The following is a 25,022-nucleotide window of genomic DNA, read 5'->3' as shown; positions in this document are numbered from 1 at the left end:
CAATATAACCCGCGGGCCCTCGGCGACCTTTTTCTGGGCTGTTGTTTGTCCAAATTCTTGGGATACAGATACCGTGGGCCGGATTAGGATCTGACCAGGGTGGTTGAATCATTCAAAATGAACTGTGTAGCCCTTCCCTTATATTTAAACTTGTGTTACATACAACTCTGCTCTCTGTGAACTCTAAAACAGCTAGCGTAACCGTCTACAGCCGTCTGTTTTCCATCATTGAGCGTTCTCAAATCTGTGCTCTGCTGTCGTTCTGCTGTCAGTAGGGGTTACGCTCTTGATTGAGTTATCTTTCCATTTTCCCTCACTGCCTGGCGTGAAACACGCATCATGCTGTTTACAGTGAACGTCTCGTAAAGGACTGACCCGAGAGGTAATTACAGAGCGCTCCTCCAGAGCTGATGAACGATACGGTCACTTGTTGGACCGTCGGCATTATGAGCTCGCGTTCCCCTCGCCGCACGGGTAAATCAGTGTTTGTGTTGTCAGCTTGGCCCGAGGTACGGAGTTTCCTCTGCGGAAGCCACAGCGACCCACTTGACATCACCTTAGGCCCCAAGGCGGCCAGCAAAGGCAGCCCAACCCCGCGCGTCCGATGTGGACTCATTCAGGGACGGTCCTTTCCGATTTTAACCCTTGCCTCTCCTGTGTAGGACGTTCACCATGGTAACGGTACTCAGCAGGCATTCTACAGCGACCCCAACGTCCTCTATCTGTCCCTCCATCGCTACGACGACGGCAACTTCTTCCCTGGCAGCGGGGCGCCAGATGAGGTGAGGGCGGGAAGGGAAGTCTGTCTGTCTGTCTGTCTCAATGTTGGGAAGATCTTGAGAGAATCAAAAACGGTTAAACTCTCCAACCAAACCCAAGATGATCGAGAAGCCAACTCTATGCACGCATACACATGCACTCAGGCATGCACGCACACTCACACATGGAAGGAAACAGAAAAAAGTCTTGACAAATGAGATTTGAGTTTTTGTTTAACTGGCAGCCTTCACTGGGAATCTTCTCTGATGGAGTTAGATACAGAGAGCTTGCCAGCAGGCCCGGAGAACCTTCAGCTACCCGTCTCTGGTAGTAAATGGAAAACTGCCATTTTTCAACCTGGACCTTATTTTCCTACTATTTTGAGTCGAAGTGCACCTGATGCATGTGTAATAATGTATGGGAGAATGTATGGGATCACATGTCATATTGATGGTTATATTGTGTGTGTGTGTGTGTGTGTGTGTGTGTTGTAGGTGGGCACAGGAGCAGGGGTTGGCTTCAACGTCAACATGGCGTTCACTGGAGGACTGGAGCCTCCCATGGGCGACGCCGACTACCTGGCTGCCTTCAGGTAAGACCCCTCCCCTACCGGTCTCTCCCCTACCTCCCTCCTGCCTGTCTCTCCCTCCTCTCTCCCTCAAACTGTCTCCCCCCTTCTTTCTTCCCATACCCCCCCTACCTGTTTTTCCCCCTACCTCCCACCTACCTTTCTCCCCTCTACCTCTCCCTTGCTACCCGTCTCACCCCTACCTGTCTCCATTACCCCTCTTCTACCTGTCTCCCCCAACTCTCCGTCTCGCCTTCCTCTACCTCTCTCTTCTATCCGTCTCCCCCTACTCTCTCTCTCGTCTCCCCCCTGCCCCTCTTCTACCTGTCTCTCCCTCCTCTCCTTCTCGTCACCCTCCTAGCTCTCTTTCCATTACCTCGCTACTAACTGTCTCCCCACCTCTCCCTCCTACCTCTCTCCAACCCTTCCTCCCATTCCTTTCTCTCTCCCTACCTCCATCCTACTAGTCTCCCTCCTGCATGTATCCCCCCCCCCCCCCCCACCCATTTTGTCTCCCTAAGCACTTCCCTCTACGACGTCATCGCCCTCTCAAAAATGCAAAAGAGTGGTTGATGACAACCGGTGACTGATTGTTCATCACCAGGTTACCACGGTGACATTGAAAATCACACCGCCATGATGCATCGTGCGGTAACATCTATCTTCTATATGGGAGCGTGGCTAAATGTTAGCAGTAGAGCGTCTCATAGCTCCAGCAGTGCTATAAAGAAGGAATTCAAAGAGCAAGTGCTCACTGTGATGTGCGAAGTGTGATGTATTCCCCATGTATCTGCCTAGCGTTAGCCAGCATGGTGGTGATTTGCAGCAGTACAGTAGACTAGCGGGGCCAGCTGGGCCTGGTTAGCTCATCCTGGTGCCAGGTCTGGGTTCTGTTAGTCATCCTGCTGCTGGCCCAAGGGCTATTTATATCCTGCACACAATGCTGTATGCACACCTGTAGCTAGCGCAGGCTTACTTGAGCTAACGCGTTTTCACAGGCTAACCCAGTGTTTCCCAAAACTGGGGTCAGTTCGCCAGGCAGGCAGATGGGTTAGAGGGACATTGCTGACTCATGAGCTAAAGATAATCTATGGTGCTTCTCTTGATCAAGAAAAGATTGTAAACAGTTTTGAAGGGTCTCATAAAGGTCATACAAACAGAATAACTGCCATTCATAGCCATAAGCACAGCCTACTACTCATAACCCGGTGTGGTGCGATGTGCGTAAGGTAACTGGGACTTTGCTATTACAGGGCACATGTTGATAGGAAAACAATGCAGATTCACAACGATGTAAGAAGTCGGGGTCACAAAAATATTCATACCTTTTTGAAATCTGGGAGTCAAAGGCCGTAAAAGGTTGTGAGGCGGACGGGCGTATCGCTGAGGTCAGTGCATGTCAGCCACAGCCCAGTAAAACAGACACGGTGCTGATGTGCACATATATCAGCTGACACACACACTCACACACACTCGTGTGCACGTCATCGTCTGAAAAGTAGCCCTTTGAAGATGGTGGTGATGTATGTCCGTCCGTCCGTCCGTCCAGTCTGCCTGCTCCAGACGCTATGAATCCTCAGGACATCGCATGTTAACCCGCGGTCCGCACGCGAGCCAGCGAACACACACCCTGCCTGGCTAATGCACCCCAGGCCTCTCTTTGCCCTGGTCTGTCTCTCCGTCTGTCTCTCTCTCTCTTTACCTGTCTCTCTCTCTCAACCTCTCACTTTCTTTCTCCCTGTCTCCTTCATCTCACCCTCTCTGTCACCCTTTCTATCTCCCTCTCTTGCGCTCTCTTTTCCCCTATCTCTCTCCTTCGTAATCCTTTTCCAGTGTCTTCCTGTCCTCTTCCTGTCCCTCACTCTGTCAGCATACCCCACCTTCAGACCGTTATTTCTCTCTGATGTGCACTTGTGGCACAGACATACACATCCTACTATTCTAAACTATACATTGAATTTGGTATGTCTTACTTGGAGCTGGCTAGCTCACTGGCCCAAACATGTTTTTATCAGGGCCCCCAGTGTGGAATTATTTTATTTAAATGCTTATTTATCTATTTGTCTATGCACTGATATTACGAGCTTTTCCGGCCTACCGTCCAGAACTGTAGTTTTGTTTGTAGCCAGGATTTTAAGCTAAACGCGTATCACAATATCTGAATCCAAGTCAACATGTTTAGATAAACACTGTTCTTCTTGCGTATGGGCTGAGGTGGTGGCGGTTCCGTCTGTTGCTTCTGCCTTCGGTTCGAAGGTCCATCCTTTAATCTGCGGGGATGTTTGTGTCTGTTTGACTGGCTGAGTATAGTAACTCAACGCTTGATCCAACAGACAGGCAAATGAGAGGCCGAGGGTTATTGGCTCAGGAAATAGGCCCGCTAATCCCAACCCCAAAGTAGTGTGTGTGTGTGTGTGTGTGTGTGTGTGTGTGTGTGTGTGTGTGTGTGTGTGTGTGTGTGTGTGTGTGTGTGTGTGTGTGTCTGTGTGTGTGTGTGTGTGTGTGTGTGTGTGTGTGTGTGCGCACAAAACATGCACTATAATTGGCATCCACTACATTTGGACAAAACATGTTTTATTGTTGTTCTACTCATGAGATGTGATATCCTCCAATACGATGCATCTTATCTTAATCTTGACCCACTGTTGCTAGGACCAGTTGAATTAAAGTGCATAGAATTATACAGCGCTCTTATACAGACACACACTCAATAGACGGGCACCTGTGATAGTCATGCTTACAAGTTGGGTGCAGGCACAGAAAAAAAGCTGCACACAATCACACAGATCATCCTCACCCTCACTGGAATGGCTAAAAATATGAGAGCATAACATGACACACAAGTGCATGTCTTCTCCGACGTCTTTCTCCATCTCCATTTCACCCTCTCTCTCCTCTTCTTCTCCCTCTCCCTCTCCCCCTTTCCGTCTCTCTCACCCCCCTCTCTCCACATCCTCTGCGCCACGTTGCATCCACAGGGAATCAGGCGTGATTCTCTAGAAAGCACAGAGAAAAAAGATAAGAAAATTTGCCCTAATGAAAACCAGAAGCATCGTGTCCCTCGCTCTCACTCACTCTCTCTCCCCAGTCTGTGTCTGTGTCGCTCTCTCACTCTCTCTCTCCCCACTCTGTGTCTGTGTCGCTCTCTCACTCTCTCTCTCCCCACTCTGTGTCTGTGTCGCTCTCTCACACTCTCTCTCTCCCCACTCTGTGTCTGTGTCGCTCTCTCACACTCTCTCTCTCCCCACTCTGTGTCTGTGTCGCTCTCTCACACTCTCTCTCCCCACTCTGTGTCTGTGTCGCTCTCTCACACTCTCTCTCTCCCCACTCTGTGTCTGTGTCGCTCTCTCACACTCTCTCTCTCCCCACTCTGTGTCTGTCGCTCTCTCACACTCTCTCTCTCCCCACTCTGTGTCTGTGTCGCTCTCTCACACTCTCTCTCTCCCCACTCTGTGTCTGTGTCGCTCTCTCACACTCTCTCTCTCCCCACTCTGTGTCTGTGTCGCTCTCTCACACTCTCTCTCTCCCCACTCTGTGTCTGTGTCGCTCTCTCACACTCTCTCTCTCCCCACTCTGTGTCTGTGTCGCTCTCTCACACTCTCTCTCTCTCCCCACTCTGTGTCCGTGTCGCTCTCTCACACTCTCACCCCCCTCCCCTCTCCCCCCTCCTTTGCCATGAACTTGGAAAGAAGAGAGAGAGGGAGAATTAAATTTAACTCAAACCAGCTCTCCTCATGGCCAGATGACAGGGCTTTGAAGTGTGTGTGCATGTGTGTGTGTGTGTTTTTCTCTCTTTGGCTCGCTCTCTCTCTTGCCCTCCTCTAGTGTTTTGTGAACGGAGAGGGAAAGCCTCAGCTCTAGAAGAGTTAACCCTTTGTTTACTGGTTTTTGCAAACCTTCACCACAGGTTCCTTTCCTTTTGATTTCGGTTTGACGTATCGTCCATATTACCATTTGGATGAAGTGAGTTATTGATGGTTGATCATAGCTATCGATTATTGATTCAAAGTGTCTTGCAGCCCTTCCTCTTACCACATGTTAAATCCCCAGGAATTGAAGGGAGAAACGGCAGCTTTAGTTTTGTATGCACATGCTCGGCGTGCACTGTTACCTGTTTGTACCTTAGGATGGTTCTCGTGCATGAGGTACACAGGTTGAGCTGCATGGACATGGGATGGTTACACAAGCATAGGACTTCATTTTGATATTCATTTAGCTTGTCGTTCTTGTCTGTCCAAGTAAACTGTTAAGAGCACAGAAACCGGAGGAAATTCCATATGTTTCTGCATGCTTGGCCAATGAAGCGGATTAAAGCTTAATTCTGTGTCTGATATTATTAATGATTAATTTATCCAGGTTATAAATAAGGATGAAGATACGTTTCTGTTCTGGAGGCAAGATGGTTGACCGCCAACAAGCTTGTGCTCGAAACGTGTAAAAATAATTAATTCACGCTATTAAGGTGACTGGTCCGCATTCACAGAAAACCAACACAACCCGCACTTAAATGAAAGCACACAAGTGCTATAATCGGTGACCTTCATGTTTTATACAAACACACCTGTTACTAGGAAACCAAACACAAGCGGACAAACTCTGAATGCCAACACCTCCAGTGGGGATCTTTCACAGGAAAAACTGGTCGATAAAGTGGGGTACGTGTTCAGGATGTCCTGCAGCGACTGTGTGGTCGTAAACTCCCCCAAGACCCTTCATTAACAAAAAAATACTTTTTCCATCCGTGCATACGCGGCCTCTGATTCATGCACAATTACACGCCTTTAAAAACGCTGCTTTGGTCGCATTGCTCCAAGCTAACTGATCACTGAAATCTTTCGATTCGGTCACATGTCAGATGTTTTCCCCACGATTTGGGGCTTTGTGGGGGACCTGTACTGGGACTGTAGGACCAGGAAGATACTAGAGGTATACTACAACAGAATATGAGATGTGAACATGTGATCCCTCTGTTTTTTTTTTTTTGTTTTTTTTATCTTTTCCTCTAGAAGAGTCTAGGAAGGACTTGTGGTTATTATCTTCTACAGCTTGTCTTCCATAAGTCTAGACGAGATGTTGAGGAGAGAGGAGAGTCTCTGCAGGGAATGTGGCCCTTCTGATCTAGAAGTGTGTGTAGAACATGTTGATATTTCTGTTCTAGAAGAGCATGGAATACACCTGATCTTCTGTTCTAGAAGAGTGTGGAGAACATGTGGTTCTTCTGTTCTAGAAGAGTTTGGATAAGATGTGGTTCTTCTGTTGTAGAATAGTGTGGAGAAGATGTGGTTCTTCTGTTGTAGAAGAGTGTGGAGAACACGTGGTTCTTCGGTTCTAGAGGAGTGTGGAGAAGATGTGGTTCTTATGTTCTAGAAGAGTGTCGAGAAGCTATGGTCCTTCTGTTCTAGAAGAGTGTGGGGAACATGTGGTTCTTCGAGAAGGCTTGGCGTCCCGGGGCCTTCTCAGCAGGCTGTGGTGGGCCGCAGGAGTGCCTGTGGGCTACTTCTTTTGCTGTGGGGTCTTTTATGGTTTCAATGTTAATGGCCCAAGGCTGTGTGTGTGTGTGTGTGTGTGTGTGTGTGTGTGTGTGTGTGTGTGTGTGTGTGTGTGTGTGTGTGTGTGTGTGTGTGTGTGTGTGTGTGTGTGTGTGTGTGTGTGTGTGTGTGCAGCTGAAAACCGCACACTTTTGACTCGATGCGGTCTGTGTATTTCTCCTTTTAATATCGTAGCTGTCTGCGAGAGCCTTTCATTGAAACTCCGAATCCGTCCCTGAGAATGTTTGGGTTTGTTTATGTTTATACAGATATAAGAAAGCTAGAGAAAGAAGGAAGACACACAAAATATGAATCCTGTGTCACTGGCGTAGGGCCATAAATATCGGGGGATCCTAACCACTCAATAGTATAATATACTGAATTCCAGAGATTCTGTGAGGAACATCTTTGAAGGTTATACTTGGTAATCACTCCTCACTCATAACGTGTACATCAATTGTCTCTCTAAAATGTACTATTTCAATTGTTTGTTTCTGTCATTACTTCATCAAGTTTTTCTCATCTCTCTTGTTTTTTTTCTTTTTATTACCATCGGTAATCCTCTTCATGATGTTTCATCCTGACTCATTGCCAAATCATACTGATGCACAGTCAGTGACGCACCCTCTAGCCGTAGCATCCTGGCTGTCCTCTTGTACTACCTCCAGCCTCTCCCTCAAACAGCTGTACACGTATGCGTGTGTGTGTGGGGTTGTGGTTGGTGGAGGGGTGGCCAGTGGAGAGTCATAATTTGGTGGTAAGCTTGAGATGGGGAAAACAGAGGTCTTTGGGATTCAGGGCATGCTGCCTGCGCACAGCCTCGTACACCACTGGTGTACCCCTGAGGTCGGCAAAGTACAGGGGGCCGGCAACGGTACCCTGAGGTACTCCATCACCCTTAACCGAAACACTGAGGCTTGCTCAGATACCCGAGTGCCATCCAGGAAGTGTTGCTATTATTATACAGTGTATGTTTTCTGTCATGACAGATCCTGGCAAGGAGTTGTATTTAAGCAGCTTTATGTAGTGAACACCTTACTGCTCTGTAGGCACTATGAAGTCTTGTATGTGTGTAAATGCAGGGGACCACAGAATGAGTCAGCGTTGGAAACTCCAAACCGCTCCAGCAGCTCGTTATCAGACGTGTTGGTGACACATTGCAAAAAACCTCTTCCTTCATCGACCGATGCGTTAAAATAAACATCCTGCGTCCCACCCTCCTTGCAGAAACACACGCACACAAACATACGTGCACGCACACACAAACACACAGCTGTACATGCACACAAACACAAACACACACTCATACCCACAGTGATAAATACAGGCATATATTCAGTTAAAGTTGCCATGAAAATGAAAAACCAAATAATAGGTATATTCAAGCACTCTTGGTTTCCCTCCTACCATCAATAAGTTTGTCTACTTTAACCTCCCATCATTCCAAAAGACTCATCAAGTTAAACCTTTTTGTGAATCTAGTTGATGAAACATTGAAGGGTGTTGTTAACTGTTGTAAAGTTGGATGAAATCGTCGACCAATACATCATATTGAGTATTATTGATGGCATATACTGTATGAAGACGCCATGTTGTTGTTGTGATCCTCCAGGACGGTGGTGATGCCCATCGCCAATGAGTTTGCCCCCGACGTGGTGCTGGTGTCCTCGGGCTTCGACGCGGTGGAGGGCCACGCTCCTCCGCTGGGAGGTTACAGACTCACCGCCAAATGTAAGCCCTTGCTTCACACCCACCGGGCCCGTCTGTAATCGCACGCCGTAATTAGAAAGCGCCTTGTCGCGATGAGATTCCCCGCGGGGGTTTAACCGAGCAGAAATAAGAGGGTAAGGAGACCGGGATGACGGCATGTGACCCGGGTCATGGGGGGGTCACTGGATGGATAACAACATGTATGCGGACCGGGGTGCGTGTTGACGTTGTTAATGGTTTATTTTGGGATGAGATGAGCGAAAGTTTCGTTTAAAGTCTTATCCTGTTACTCCCTCTTATTACTTCATACTTCTCTCACATTCTGAAGGAGGGTCAATGTTTTGATAGGATTTGTTTTGATAAGCCTTGTTTATTTTTCCCATTAATCATTTAGTCTATATAATGTAAACAAAGGCCAAAGGGATGTCTTAAATGTGCTTGCTTTATCTGACAAGCAGCCAAGGAATACAAAATGATTCCCTTTTATAATGACCCATGAACCAAATAATCTTATTGAACTGCAACATTGTGTAGCAACTGTTTGTTCATTTGTACTTGATTTAATACTTAAATTAATAATCGATTATCAAATTGGTTTTGATCGATTTTCGTTCAAAAGATTAATCGAAGTGTTTCAGCCCTAATCTGAATCATCATGGATCCCTATAAAGGTTTCCATGGGTCTTAGGGAGAGATGATCAACAGTAGCCTAGTGAGACCATCCTGATCCATAAGTTCACATTCTCCTTCTCTCACTGGTGTAATGCCTCTGCCAAAACGTTTTAAATGACAGGACCAATCAGGGCAGGGGGGGTTCAGTTCCTGACACACAAGCAAGTTCAATAGCAGTGCCTGAGGAAAGTGTAGTTTTCCTTGTTTTGACGAAAAAGACAGAGTAACGGTGTGAAAAGATGAACAGAAATATGCAGGGAAGGTGTTTCTCGGATGAGAATATGGTTTGGTTTTACTTCCAACCGGATTCGGCAAAAACTAAGAGAGCAAGAATGTCACCTAGTTATTTAATCTGATTGCCTCAAGTTTTTTTTTAACAATGTAAGGCCTCGCCCATATGTGTGAATCAATGGCTCCCTAGCCAAGGCCAGACTGGTATTCATTGCAAAACACAAATCTTGCCATTACTTCGTTCGTACTAAAACTACATACTACACACACATTCCTAATCTTCCTGGAAGAGGGGTATAGAGGGAGAGAGATCAAAGTAAATTGCACAGCGAAAGCCACATTTATTGTATCAAACCTGCCTTATATTGTGGCTAGATTTCAACCCAGCAAATCTCTGATGTTGTTTCTCGCTCACTCTCCCTCGGTCTCTCTGTCTCTATTGATCATATGATTCAATAATCCTTTGTTATATGCACTCTAAACTCTCTCCCTCCTTCCCTTTCCTTTGGTCAACATCCAAGTGTTTAGGGGCCTAAAAGAATAAGCTCTGTCTCTGGCTTTCCCTTTCCCTTTTCTATTGGCCCGTGTCTCAGTGATGTCACTTCCTGTTTGTGCAGGCTTCGGCTACCTGACCCGGCAGCTGATGGGCCTGGCTGGGGGGAGGGTGGTGCTGGCGCTGGAGGGGGGTCACGACCTCACCGCCATCTGTGACGCCTCCGAGGCCTGCGTCTCCGCGCTGCTCGGCAACGAGGTAAGAGACGAGATGGGGGGGCTGAGAAGGAAGGACGGAGGGCTGGATGGAATGGAGGGTTGGATGGATTGATAGTGGGTTAGTGGAACTAAAGGAGGATGGATGGATGGATGGATGGATAGTGGTTTTCGTAGGAGTAAAGGAGGATGGAGAGTTGGATGGTTGGTTGGTCAGTTTGTTGGATGGGTAGCCTATCAACGGAGACCCAAATCTTCTTGTCGCAGTTGAATAGACCTTCAACCAATCAGAGTAGCACAACGTGTGTCCAATCAGCGGCAGCCATGTTGGTTGTTGATGACAATTCCTCAACGGCACTCCCATAGGACAATCCTCTGCACAGCCATCGTATTAAACCCGCCTCATATTAGACACAGGGTTGTCATTGGTCCGACCCGGGACCCGGTAGAGATGGATGGAGGGAGCTGTTCCGGCTCTGTTGTGGAGAGATGATAACATGAGGGAGAGCAATCCTTCTCTATTCTGTACTCGATCATCCCAGCAAGTGTGTGTGTGTGTGTGTGTGTGTGTGTGTGTGTGTGTGTGTGTGTGTGTGTGTGTGTGTGTGTGTGTGTCCCAACGGCAGCATCAGTGGCACTCCAAGTCGCCCACTCTGTTCTCCTGGCTAATGGATGGCGGAGTGCTTTCTTGGAAGGCATCTCCGCCGCTAGCTCCCCCACCCTCCAGATTACTGCTCCGCGATAACGCAATACTTTATTTGTTAGAGGACTAATGTACTTCAAGGACTGGGCAACGACAAAATGAATTGAGAGAAAGAGGAGGGTTAGGGATTTAAAAGTTAGTTCATAGTTTAAAGCGGTATAGTGAGTGCGTTCCTGGGTTTGATGCGTTAGTCCGTGGAAGGTTGAGACGCCATCTTGTCCCATTGGCAACGTACAAAGACTTACCATGCTCAGACAATAATTCCATCCTTTACTCCCAGTCTACATATATTTCTTCATGTGCATATCATTGCTCTAAGTCTTATTAAGCTACTTCCATTTCCAAGTAGCACTAAAACCGCTAGCCAGCTCTTTGGATGTTCAATGAGTTTCGATTTTGATGAATCGTTGAGATGACGATGAAAATAAAGTTATTTCTCTACTTTTGACTTGATCTTTATTTTATTCATACTCAGAAGGATGTGAATGCAATATGGCGGTTAAGTTGGCACCCATGCCTAACCTCAACGCCACCAAACTCCATTGGTCAGTAGCTAAAAAGAGGTGCGCAAATAATGATCGAATATCCAGCCCCATAGGCCATAATACGCTGAACGCAGTGTTTATATGTTAGTCCTAAAGTGGCCGCTGTAAGTGTTGCTGCAGACCTAGCCACAAGCACACCCTTTCAGTGTTCGTCGTAATTAGCCAGGGATAACCTGCTCATACCGTTTCTCGCTGCAGTAGGGAGCCTTTAACGTGGTAATAATGATTTAATATGGGTACTTAGTTTAGTTTAAATGTTGGGCTCACTGTGACCGTCCACCACAGTCTATTACTGGAAGGTTACTGTGTTGTGAGGACACAGTGTTTGTGTCGCATGCCCCGAGAGTGATAGGTTTTAAGTCTGTGTTTTTGATTTGATGATGCATAAATGGGATTTTATGCTTTTTTTAAAAAGCCTAAAGAGCTCTTGATTAACTTTTAAATACCATACATATGAACTCAGGATTGTTGGGACATAATAGAAAATAATGATATTATTTATAGAATAGAATATCATATATATAAAATAATAATATAACTTGATAATAAGCCACAATGGAGAAATATTCAGCTACGTTCAGATATGCTTTTTCTAATAATAATTAAGTTCTTACGATAATTACCCCAAAAACGCTGAAAGGTTACCTTGGTTGCCCTGCCTGATCTGTTGTTTCAACCATCTTCGAGACAAACCTGCTCGTAAAAAAACATCGATGGCATCGTAAAACCAACCAAGTGTGGCCCAGGTTCATGTGGGTCTTGGATGAGGTGCAAAACAAACACAACAACAATGGCAGATCGCAGTCATAAAGGTTAGTTGCCGTGACGACTCGGCCGATCCAAGAACAACATTAAAAAGAAAAACCTGTTAAAAAATCTTTTGTTATACGAGTGCACAGAACATTAGAGAAGAAAATGCTGACATCTGTTTGGAAATGTTTTGACATTCGGACAGGGGGAGAGGACAGTGGGTGGACGGATCTGATTAGCGAAGCAATTTAAGAGGAAGAGGGGTTTTCCGACTTGGCGTAATTAACTAAAATAACAATGTTCATAAAAAACATGTAGCGCTGCAGAGCACGAGCATTCACTTCCCACGCCAAAGAACAATCTGCTTTTCGATTTCTGTCCGTCCATGGCGCATGTGTGCACCGTACCGATAACCAGTGAAATAAACCAGTAATGGAAACTCTCCATAACCAGGCCTTGCTTATATTGGGAATGGGTGCTAATGGCATGGGATTATCGACCATAAAAGTCCCAGGACCATAAGGTTATTGGGAAGGAGTTTATCTTCTGGTTTGGATTGAACCTCGATCTCGAGGTCCTAAACGGTGTTAGAGGTCTGTCATGAGACGCTGCAGTACGACGCTGGGATGCCGGGTGGCAAAACATGTCAGGGAACCCGCCAAGCTAGCAAACATCCCTGAGCTGTAATGGGGCTGTTTGCCTTGGAGAGGAAACACAGGAACTCTGACTTGGCTAATCCATCCCCCTGAGTCTGTTTACCTGCTCGGAGCCCACCTATGAGTGACTCAAGGACGAGCGGTAATGACCGCCGTGGCAACGCGCGGCTCTGCGGCGCAACGTCCACCAGGACATTGTGTTGACACAGAGGGGATGAGGAGTCCCAGGCAGCCGCTGAAAGGACTGCGGCGTGAAGGAGGGATGAGGTCATATCCCGTTCTATGTGAGAACGTGTTGTGTGTCGTGGCTCTAAGCTTCCCTCAAAAGCTGTAATCTGACGTATTTCGTCAAGCTAAACCACGAAGCATCATGGCAGCTTTGTTTCCTAGCTAGTACGGGTCATTTAGGACCATGTCCCAATCCATGGGCCTTAATATGCAGACGTCAACATTACCTGCTAAGTGGACTAGTTCTTACTATAAACAATATAGAAAACAACAAATTCATCGGCTGTCTCAGGGGGCTGAACCTGCAAGTTCGTTACTCATGTAGGCAATAGGCCTTGTCAGAGATCCATGTTCGATTCCAACGTGCCTGCACTCCAATTTTTCCTGTTAGTTTGCCCTGTCACGTCCACAAAGACACAGAACCCCATTGAATAGCCCCTCGGACGGGAATGCATTGAGTGTGAACAAAAACTAAAAGGAAGAAAAAAGGAGTTGCGGTTTGTTTTTCCGCCATGCAGGGGGACGGAGCCCCACACAGGAAGCAGGGTGAGGTAAAGTCACAGGGTAGCTTAGAGGTTGGGTGGAGAGGTGGTGGTGGGGTTGGGGGGGGGGGTACAGAGGGGCTCTGGCTCTCAGGTTTCCAGCGCCTGCAGAGTCCCAGCTCCGGCTCCAGCAGGAATCTGGAAGGGGTCAGTGGCAGAGTGCCACAGGGAGCTGGGAATTATAGAAGCAGGTAGGAGGTGCAAGACGGAGACCCTCTCCCCTGACCCGGGGTACTCTGCTCCCACAGGCCAGCACCCGGGGAGTGGGTCGCCGGCCCACATCTGAGAGTGGTTACTCTCACGCCGGGCTGGGGACGGGGTCACGCACAGGCCCGGGGATCGAATAATCAAAGGAAATGAAGGAATCGCTTGAAGTCAAAGAGGAGGGAGGACTCTTATTGTTGCGGAGGGAGCTGTAATCACATCTGAGGAAACGGGTTCAACGAACACTAAAGTGTTGGAAGGTGTTTAGGTGTTTGTGTTTGGGGCAAACGTTTTCCCTGATGAAGTTTTATTGGGGACCGTTACGATTTGGGAGGATAGTTAAAGCGGGATAGTATAGTGTTTAGTGTGTTCTACTCAGAGAAGCGACTGAACTCCACCCCCAAACTACCTGTGGGCTTCCTTGAGCTAAATGCCTTAACCTGCTCCTTAAAGACCTGCATCTGAATTCACTTTAACTAAATAGTAAATGGCAAATTATGAATTATCTTTTCGACATAGTTCCAACTATAGTTGACTTAAGCAGATTGGATCTTCTGCTTAAGTCCGTTTCATTCTGGAGGGCTTAATAAAAGACTGCGAGGGTGGTGATGCCGGTGCTGTACAGAATGGCTCATTAATAGCCATTGACTGTGATTAAGTGGTAAGCAGGCCAAATGTTGACACTGCTGATTGGCAAAGAAGAACCCTCTTCGTTCTCACAACTTGGGATGGTTCCTTTCTTTGGTTCCTTTGGCGAGAAGCGTGTGGTAGATCTTTTTTGAAGGCAGCTCTGATGACCTTTGGCGTTTGTTGACAGATCAGACATGGAGAGGTGTGTTTGTGGCTGCTCTTATAGCTCATATTGAAGAGAGAGAATTTGGCTTGGTTTTCCTGATTGTTGGATTTAAATGGAGAGTGGACTGGATCACTGGCCGAATGCAAGCGCATTTATCCTAATCCCGATGAAGGTCTCCGTAATGGAGTTGGAATGCACACTCGTGGAAAAACCCTTTTTGTCTGGGAGCGTTTCTTTTTGTTGGTATGCAGGGAAACGAGATGGGTGGGTGTTCTTTGTTGTTTTTTTGTGGGTTTGGACGTCTGCACGGTGCGATATTAATATCAGAAAGTTAGTGTGGAGGACGAAGATGAGCACGGGAACACAGCTGGGTGCGTTGGTCAGCTGGCCCTTTGTTGATGTAGCTTCCAATGGCCCGAGAGTTCGTTTTGTCTGGAACCTTCTGGAACTTTCTAGAACCCACCACAACACGGGACCGGACCTATGAGGGCCAGCCTCCAGCAGGTGCTGCCCTCCCTTCAGATGGTGGTTTCTGCACACGTGCCAACATATTAATCGGTGTGCATGTCCTCCTGCTCAGGGGAGCTGGTCATAGGGGAAAAGCTTGAGGTCCACAGTCACTGGGTCTCAAAGTACACACCGACTTTTGTATAAGAAAGCCCACTTTGTTTTTGTCACGCTAATCAAGACAGGATAAACCTCGAAGGTCAGTTGTTCCGGCTGGATTGATCAAATGTCAATAGTGGAAACATCAGCTCTTCAGACTAACCGTTTATTACGTCAGCGTTAACCGCACAACCAGACCTTGGAGCTTGGTGGAATGAATCGGTCTCTAATCCCTGGCCAAAGCATCCCCTACGTGTCTTTACGGGACCACTACCCTCCCGCCCGACCCCCAGACCGGGCTATCCAGCGTTTTACGGCTGGCCTCAGTGTGAGAAATATATCCCTGTGCTTTTATTGGCAGGGCGAGATGAGCTCGGCTATAATGAGCCTCGGGTTGCCTTTGAAGGCGGCTCAGATTAACGGCGGGGAAAGGGGGATAAAAGTTTGTGAATGGACTTTACAGGCTTTCGCGCGCTCCCCCCCAGCTCAGCCGTACGTAATCTCAGAGCCTCTCCCGTTAAACAGCTCATGAATGATGCTCCGGCAACGCCAGTCAACTCTGAACCAAAGACTAATTGATGAATGCGTGCTAGCAGATGTTTTTCCAAGCCGAAATGATTCGATAAACAACGGGCTAATATGCTAATTGTTGCCATCTGTCAATGAGGTTATTAGGTGTGTTTACTCTGCAGCTACAGTCGCCACGCTCTGCTTCCCCCCCCCCCGCCTCTGGACTGGCTTTATCCCTACAGCACCACCCACCACCGCTAACACCACCTACCTCCACCACCCACCACCGCTAACACCACCTACCTCCACCACCCACCACCGCTAACACCACCTACCTCCACCACCCACCACCGCTAACACCACCTACCTCCACCACCCACCACCGCTAACACCACCTACCTTCACCACCCACCACCACTAACACCACCTACCTTCACCACCCACCACCACTAACACCACCTACCTCCACCACCCACCACCACTAACGCCACCTACCTTCACCACCACCACCACTAACACCACCTACCACCAACCACCTCCATCAGCACCACTACTACCCCCCACTCCACCACCGTCATCACTTCCACCCCTACTCCACCACCACTACTACCCCCCCAACTCCACCTCCATCACCACCCCTATTACCCCCCCGACTGCACCACCATCACCACCACTACTACTACCCCCCCACTCCAGCACCGTCATCACTACCATCCCCTAGCTCCATCTTCACCACCACCACCACCACCCCCCAACTCCAACACCACCACCACCACCCCCAAACTCCTACACCACCACTACTACCTCCCAACTCCAGCACCGTCATCACTACCACTCCACCATCTTCACCATCACCACCATCACTAACCACCTCCATCACCACCTACCACCACCCACCTCCTCTACCAGCACCACCACCATCACCACCACTACCCCTACCCACCTACCAGGACTACCACCACTTACAAGGAGAAAACCTTACAAGGAGAACCTCTCCTCCATCCCATCCAGAAAATGGTCTCTTGATCCGCACAATAGCCGCGGTTAGCTGGTTCAGTTAGCATAACATAATCAAGCGTTCTGGGTCCCTCGGCCGTGTGCGTAGGCGAGAGCGCAGTCAACAGTCAACAATGGACGCCTTGTCGACTTTCCTCGACAAGTGAAATTCCTTCTCCCTTTCCGCTGTTTTGCTTTCGGCCTCCCTCTCAGAATGTTTTGCCGGTGGAACCCTCCTCTTCCTCACACCCGTGCTCAGGGCTTTCCACGCCGTCGTGGTTATGTTGGCCGCCGGTGGCTGCTGCGCGTGTGCGTTTGAAGCCTCTGCCACACGCGAAAGAAACACTTTTTTCCCAGGCTTCGGTGGGTGCAGTGACAGAGAGCTGTCTGGAACAAAAGAGCACTCAGCAGTCCTGCACCGTAGAGATGTGGAGCTCCACACACCCACACACACACACGCACGCACACACGCGCATACAGCAAAGAAATAAAATAAACAGACTGTGTGCGGTGAAGGAAGGAATTGTGTGTGGGTGCGTGTGTGTGTGTGTGTGTGTTTGCACATGCTTGCGTGCATGAGGATGTACACGTTTGTGTGAATGTGTGACCGTGTGTACGTGCAGCGCTTGTACCTGCCAGGCGGGGTCCCTGGAGTTTGCTGACAAGAGCCATTAAAGTTTATGAGCGTGAGGCCCGGCTGTCAATCAGACCGACAGACTCCCTCATCCAACCCTGCTCTGGGGGCGGGGCTCCCAGGGACCCTGGGGACAATCCGGGCCGGGCCTGGCTGCCTGCCTGGCTGAGGCTGGGGTGAGGCTAAGGATTTGGCTGGCTGCTTGGTTTAGGTCAATGTAACTGATGGCACCCTGTTGGCCTGAGATGGACTCTGAATTTTGAGGTGGCAGGTTTTCAGTCAAGGGTGTGTTAGTTAAGAGGTGCTTAATTAAATAATATTTTTTATTATAATAATAATAATAATAATAATAATAATAATATATAGGTATTAAACCCATTTTTGCCATGAATAAAGTAATAGATAAGGCATGAAAATGAAGATCGTTTCTTTCAGTTCCTGACGTCTCTGTGGTATAGTTTATCCTGCTATTTTCTTCACTCATTTCCTGTCTGGGATCAACAAAGTCCATATTATCTTATGTCAGTTATCTCCTCTGTCTGTGTCACATTGGCCCTTGTGTTTCTGGCTGTTGGTTTCCTCCTTGTTCACACAAAGGCAGAGTAACCGCTAGCTTATGCTATATCGGGGCTTTCGCTATGTTTTAGGTAATAAGTCACTGCAAAGTACAGAAAGTACAACTCAAACACTGAATTGAGGGCGTGAGCGTGCGCATTCAGCGTGTTTGCGTGTCAGCTTGTGTGTGTGTGTGTGTGCATGATGCAGCGTGTCGTGCCACAGCAGGATTAAAGTATCCCTCAGCCTTCTCCCCCAGCCCAGCATGCCTCTCCCACCTTCTATTTGTTTTAATTAGATGAGAAATTCAGGTCTGTCCTTCTCCTGTGCTCCCCCCACCCCCCCCCCCGTCTCTCCTCCTCCCCCCTCTCTTCTCCCCCCTCTCTCCTCCACCCATCTCTCCGTGCCTCTCTTTCTCTCCCTCTCTCTCTTTCTCTTTCTGTCTTCTTCTCCCCCCCCCCCCCCCCCCCCCCCCCGCTCCCCTTTCCTCTCTCTTTCTCTCCTGCCCTCCCTCCCCCTCTCCCTCTCCCCAGTCCAGATTGTTTTCTCTCCTGGCTCGTCCTCCCCTCCCTGGTTATTAGCCCTGTGGATCATCCCAGCGAGGCTGTGATTAGGGTTTGCATTGGAGAGGACGGTTGGGGGGGGTTGGGGGGGTGGCGGGGGGGGGTAGGGGGGTAGGGAAGAGGAGAGGGGAAGGGACTGGGGAGGAGAGAGGAGATGGTGGGTGAAGAATGGGGTGCAGGGAGCCAAGAGGACAAGGAACTGGGTCGGGATCGAGTGGGAAATGTGGGATGAAGCTGGAGTGTGTGTGTTTGTGTGTGAACCCAAGTTTACAGCTAGTGTTTATACAGCCACGTGTTTACACGAGTGTTTATGTCTTCAGACTTGGGGAGAGTACAAAGCATGCATTGTGTGTTTGAGGTGCTTTCCTGCCTTAGGGTCAAGGCAGGCTCGCATAGGCTTAAGTCCTCTGTGGGTTAAAGAGGATGGATGGATGAATGGAGGGGTAAAGATGAATGGATACAATGGATAGATGGATGACTATAGATGTGTAAATGGATGGCTGGATGGAGAAATGTGTCCATTGATCAATGGATGGATGGACTGATTCTTTATGATGTTTTGCCCTCTTTCTCCAAAGCTGGACCCACTACCAGACGAGGTGGTGCAGCAGAGACCCAACGCCAACGCTGTCCAGTCCATGGAGAATGTCCTGGAGATCCAGGGTGAGTGGTCCCCTCTAGACCTGAACCGGTGCACCGGTCCCCCCTAGACCTGTAGACCTGAACCAGTCAACCAGTCGACTTTAGACCTCAACCAGGCCCCCACCGGTCCACTCTAGACCTGATCCAGTTTACCACTCTCACAACACATTTATTGCATCTGTACACGTCTTCATCTGACACGTCACTTATTTTCTATTATTTCTACTTCTCCATATATCGTCTATATCGTTTGTTTTGTTTTAATTCTAATACAGCCCAAAGACATTTGAGTTATGTGCATTCCCAAACTCCCATTCAGAAAGGCTTGAGACCATTGAGGGTGAACATTAGACCGAACAGAGATCCACACACATTTTCCACACTCATTTTCCAGGCAATGCTCCACAGTGTCAGACTGGTTTGTTTAGGATTCGGTCGGGCAGATGCTCTCCTCTGCTCATTTGTTTCCAGCTGGGTGAATTCATTCATGACTTTGTGAGAAAAAACATTTCCAAGGAAAACATGATATTAGGGCTGGAATAAACACCGGAAGGAATCGATTTGACCCTTAAGCGAAATACATTGAGTTGTGCTTTATAAATGTAATTCATAAATGAGTACTATATTTTTGGTATTGGGAGTACTTTTAAACAATGTTAATATTGTTATTAACTATATGAATTAACATTCTTGTGGTTGGCCCACTTGGTTTGATGGCTCAAACGTTAAAGTGTCTATTTAAGGAGACTCATCTGATCATTTCCTGTTTCCTGTGTGAAGGCAAGTACTGGCGCTCTCTGCAGCGGTCTGCGTCGAAGCTGGGCTACTCCCTGAGCGAGGTGCTCCGCTCTGAGAGCGAAGAGACCGAGACGGTCACCGCCATGGCGTCACTGTCTGTCGCCAACAAGCACATCAGCAAAAGGTCTGTGTCTTCAAATGTCCTTCGCTCTCTCTCTGTCTCTCTCTCTTGTTCCCGGTCTCTCTCTCTCTCTCTCTCTCTCTCTCTCTCTCTCTCTCTCTCTCTCTCTCTCTCTCTCTCTCTCTCTCTCTCTCTCTCTCTCTCTCTCTCTCTCTCTCTCTCTCTCTCTCTCTCTCTCTCTCTCTCTCTCTCTCTCTCTCTCTCTCTCTCTCTCTCTCTCTCTCTCTCTCTCTCTCTCTCTCTCTCTCTCTCTCTCTCTCTCTCTCTCTCTCTCTCTCTCTCTCTCTCTCTCTCTCTCTCTCTCTCTCTCTCTCTCTCTCTCTCTCTCTCTGCCGCTTCGTTTTTTCCCCCTTTGTGACGTTTGATTTTTGTCATGCCCTTTTGTTTAAGTACAAATGTGGACACAATCCTACCTTTTGATTATTATTTGGTTCCTGTGTACTTTTTAGATGGACAATACCTAATATCTTTGCTTTGATTTAATGTCATTCTCCCAGGACTGAGGAGGAGCCGATGGAGGAGGAAGTGGACCCGGCGTTCAACCACTCATAAGCCAAGCCTGCCTCTCGGACATTGTTCTCATCCAATCTAAACCACTGTTTCAGTTTAAACCCCGCCCTCCCCCCCCCACCACCCCCACCCCCCTGCCAGGTGTCTCACCTATTGCTATCTCAATGTGGCGGGGGTCCTAGCGCGGAATGGGGGGGCCGGGTCTCCGTTTCATAGAAGAAACGGGGGCTTTGGGGGGCTGAAACAGAACACTGGTGTTCGGTTGTGCACAGGGGGTTGGATGCTCGGCCCACGTTGTGTTGCGTTGTCATCTTTAACGGAGGGCCTGAGTCTCTGAGCCGCTGCTACCAGGCCGTCTCAAGACGAGGAACTCAAGGTTGGAAAACCGAGCCATCGTGCGCTGTCGTGCCTCGAATGCCAGTACTTTAGGACTTTAAACCGACGCCGTCTGAATGAGGCACGGATTACAAGACGGCCATCTTTGCTCTAGGTTGAGGTTCTCGGTCTCCCTCGCCTCTATCGCCTCACCTCTTCTCCTTTTTTTTATTTCTGAGCGTGGATGTATCCTTGATCCGGGGACCGTAGCTTGATGCCGTGACCCGCGGAGCACAGTTGGAGATGGAGGAAATGCGAGTGTGGAATACATTTCTGCCCGAAGTCCGCTGGATGATTCGGTAGGAAGTGGAATGGAGGTGGTCGATTCGAACGGTGATTCTTGGCTCTGTTCCGACTGACGGTAAATGACTGCAAAATTGTGCCTTTTTTTCGAACCTGGTGGATATTTCACAATGAACTGAACTTCAAGACATTTTGCCTTAAAGACAGGTTTGGGAACAAGGCCTCTTCTCATCCTTATCCTTTACTATTTTTTACTCGGGCGGCAAAACTTTCCAAGCCTGCATGCTGTTGGCATAGAGACTGGACGACTGGCATGTTTACCCATAATGCTTTTCACACAGCCTGTCCACCCTGTAATTAAACCCTTATTTTTTCATCGTACCACTTTTACCTGCTTTTTGGAAGGTAGTTGTTGACCGATCTAGTTAAAGCGTGGCTTGGCTGTGCTGGGAGGTTTATTTAGTATTCTCCAGACAAGCCTGATTTTCCAGATAGGATTTCTGAATGGATGACATAACAAGCATGCACTGCATTCCAATAACGTCACAAGACGAAGCATGATGTACTATCACCCTTTATTAATCACAGGAGGTCACATTGACAACCAGAATTGGTGCATTAAGCGTGTCCACCGACAAATAAACATCAGCACATCACTGACAGAGGAGCAAGCTCCTCCCCACAAAATATTTCCAACGTTGAGGACAGTGCAGTGTTTTCAGACGCCAGACAGGAGACGGTGGGTTTTAACTGTGTCTGAGTCGCTCCGCGCTTCAGTACCCGACCCCCTGTGACACTAGTGAAACGCATCTGCTCTCCCCCTGTCCTGAGCTACCGACCAGGTGGGAGGGAGTGAGAACATGTGCGCTCATATACTTGTGGGTGAGTGCGTGTGTGTGTGGGGACGGGTGTGTGACACGACCGGGAGCCAGACCTACAAAGTCAAATCACACACTTATTATTCTGACAGCACAGTAAGGTTGGCGGACATGCGTCTGTGTGGAGAGTTTGTCTTGTTCATAACTTTCATCTATCTCTGGCCACCAGAAATGATCTAAGAGATGGTGCATGATGTACATCATCTCGGCTAGCGCTACTGTATGCAGCGCCAATGACAGCCCGACAGTACGACCCCCACCGATCTGGGAGAGGAGGGGCAGTGGGGAGCTTCGTCAGCCACAGCCTACAGGCGTTTGACAGTTTGACAGTTTTGAACATTTACAACGATAGAAGCAATGCAAGGCACGCATCTTGACGTAGCTTGATTGAGAACACCCAGGACCACCAGACCAACTACCCGTCACCCAGCTCACATTGTCTTTCCCTCTGGGCAGCTACCTTCTTCCACGGTTGTTTTGTTTAAAACTCTCCTTTTGCATTGAAGCCTTGTTTCTCGACGCAGGGGCGGGGTTCTGACAGGAGGTCAGGAGGATATCTTTTCCATGACTTCTCTCCCCCTCCCCCACCCCCCAGCCCCCCGAAATTTGCCAGCTGTTTCCTTGGTGGTTCCGTTGCTGTATCTGTTTCGTTTTTTTTAAGTGCAGTCAAGTGACTATTATTGATATGTTGTCGTTTTTTTGTGTTGTACCTTTTAACCATTTTTTTATTTTGTATACAGCACTTTTTCGCCCCCACCTGTCTTTTCCTCCTTTCCTCTCTGTTACGTTGTTTGTTGTACAGTTTACATGTTTCAAAACCGAAAAAGGGTTTGGATTCTGGTTGGCGAGGACATTTTCCTTGCTGTTTTTTGAGCTCCAGGGTTTATGGGGACGCTTTGGGAATGCAAATACTACTTTGTACAATGATTATAATAATTGTGTATTTACTATACTGTCTGTTCATAGTAGATTTATATATGAAAAATATGCATATTATATTATATATATATAAAAATGAAATATTATGAACTTGTTTTTGAAATTAGTATTGCAAGGTTTATATTTTCATTGGGCAAATTTGTTGCCCTCTCGAGGGTATTAATGAAAGCACCACTTACTGTCACTTGCTACGATTGGCTCACCGCTGAGCAATATAGCATCCCATTGGTCTTGTGTTCCCTTGTGTCAGTAACAACGACTGGCTTTGAGTTGTGTTCATCCCATGGTAGTTCTCATACTGTTCCGAGTTACATTGCCTACGACACTCACACACTACAACATACTGTGCAATCACTGTTACATTACATTGTTCTCCGGAAAAATGGCTTTTCTTTTTCTGTTTAATTCATCCCTCTCCTCTTTATTTAAGATGTCAACTCGCATATCTTCACGCTGGGTTCTGTGCACCCTTTTGTTCAAAATATACCTTTCCTAAATTACCAATATTTGAATGTCTATTGATGAATCAATCGGTAACATTTGCATATTCATGATTTATTTTTGTACAATCTTAATAATTCACACGCTTATCCTAAAACCTTCTCCAAAGAGGAAGATCAAAAGACGGATGGACACGTGGCTATCCGCTGCCCCCGTACCTCTGATTGTATCACTGTGATCAGCCAGGAGCACCAATGACCGCAGAACAGAGTCTGACCTTTTTATTGGCGACCAAACGTTCGTTGGTTTATTCTACTCATCGGTGCTCTAAATGTATAGTTTATTATATCACACTCACGCCTTCGGGGGCGTGGCTCGGCCCTTCAATTAGAACTAGTTATGGTAACTAGTAAAGAGATATGGTTTCTTATCAATAGGGTTTAGTCAAGGAAGCCAGTTAAGGTAACTATGATCCATTTAAGATGACGACTAAAGGTAACTTGGAACCAGGTATGGTAACTAATGACTAGTTAAGATAACCAGTTAATAGTAACGGTACCCCGTTAAGACGACTAGCTAAGGTCAGCTAGACAAACCACCTAGCCGTCGAACAACCTGAACAGTCCTTGAATGCCGATATCATCCGAGCCCCAAGACAAAAAACTAACAACTCCGTTCAGAAGAAATGTTACCCAGAAGACGTAGCTTTCAGAACACCGTAACTGACGGTGGCATTCCCACCACAACGTTAGCCTGAATCACCCCTCTCACTTGTCTCCCCCTTTTCTCTCTCCTGTCTCCCCCAAACGGCTTCAGCAGATGACAATTTCCCCCGGACAATATGGCCTCATGGCTCATTTCTTTACTTGGCTTAACGATGCACACTTCTAAGAGGTGGAGGACTATGTTGGTGGAAGCATTGAGTATATTCCCAAGCAGTAGCACTAAATCAATCTTTTGAAACATTATGTTAATGATATTCTTTATATAAGCCCTTGGAATGGGGACCATTATAAGTGCTTTTTCCTTAGTTATAGAACATTTCACTTTGGTTTAGACTAATTGTCATTTACAATATCATCCTTTTTTTGTACATTCCTCGCTGTCCACCAACTATTCACTTGCTTTTACACACACACACACACACACACACACACACACACACACACACACACACACACACCTTGCTTGATAAATAGAAGGCACATCGGTGGACAATGTTCCCAGGGGGAAGTCTGTTTTGGCCCCAACAAACATCAGAGAACATGAGCTGGTATACATTACAACATTTCCTGGACCCTTTAAATATCAGCATTGGCCATTGTCATTCTGGTTGTTGAAAAGGTGTCGAACCCAGGCATGTTTTTTGTCTGATGGTTGAATCAAGATGAGGTGATTTGTTAAGCCCTTGATCCCAGTCCCAAAAAGGGCTTAACCGGCCCTCGTGCCCACTGCACCGTCAGTCAAAGGACGTTGGAAGGCGTGGCTGACGGATGGGGGAGCTTTCCAGGGTCGTCAGAGCCCGAGTAGTGTCACAGTGGTTAAATTTGCATATGTGATCTGATTGGATGACGGATCCGTCGCTGCCGAAAAAGTTGAATTTTTTTCTAC

The 25,022-nt window shown here is 47.6% G+C and overlaps 1 protein-coding gene across 4 annotated transcripts in view; it reads left to right on the top strand.

The window, feature by feature from the left end:
- The window catches only part of hdac4 (histone deacetylase 4), a 111,747-nt gene extending 87,162 nt beyond the window's left edge, over positions 1–24,585 (top strand). For all 4 annotated transcript variants that reach the window (XM_030342869.1, XM_030342870.1, XM_030342868.1 and 1 more), the window contains 7 exons: positions 663–782; positions 1,254–1,351; positions 8,468–8,586; positions 10,086–10,219; positions 19,043–19,127; positions 19,887–20,028; positions 20,523–24,585. In XM_030342869.1, the coding sequence (XP_030198729.1) occupies positions 663–782; positions 1,254–1,351; positions 8,468–8,586; positions 10,086–10,219; positions 19,043–19,127; positions 19,887–20,028; positions 20,523–20,577 (753 nt within the window). In that variant the 3' untranslated portion in view covers positions 20,578–24,585. The remainder of the gene's footprint in view (positions 1–662; positions 783–1,253; positions 1,352–8,467; positions 8,587–10,085; positions 10,220–19,042; positions 19,128–19,886; positions 20,029–20,522) is intronic.
- Positions 24,586–25,022: the final 437 nt, after the last annotated feature.

Source organism: Gadus morhua, chromosome 20 (assembly GCF_902167405.1).
Source record: "Gadus morhua chromosome 20, gadMor3.0, whole genome shotgun sequence".
Taxonomy (NCBI): domain Eukaryota; kingdom Metazoa; phylum Chordata; class Actinopteri; order Gadiformes; family Gadidae; genus Gadus; species Gadus morhua.
This window is presented reverse-complemented; position numbering and strand designations above follow the sequence as displayed.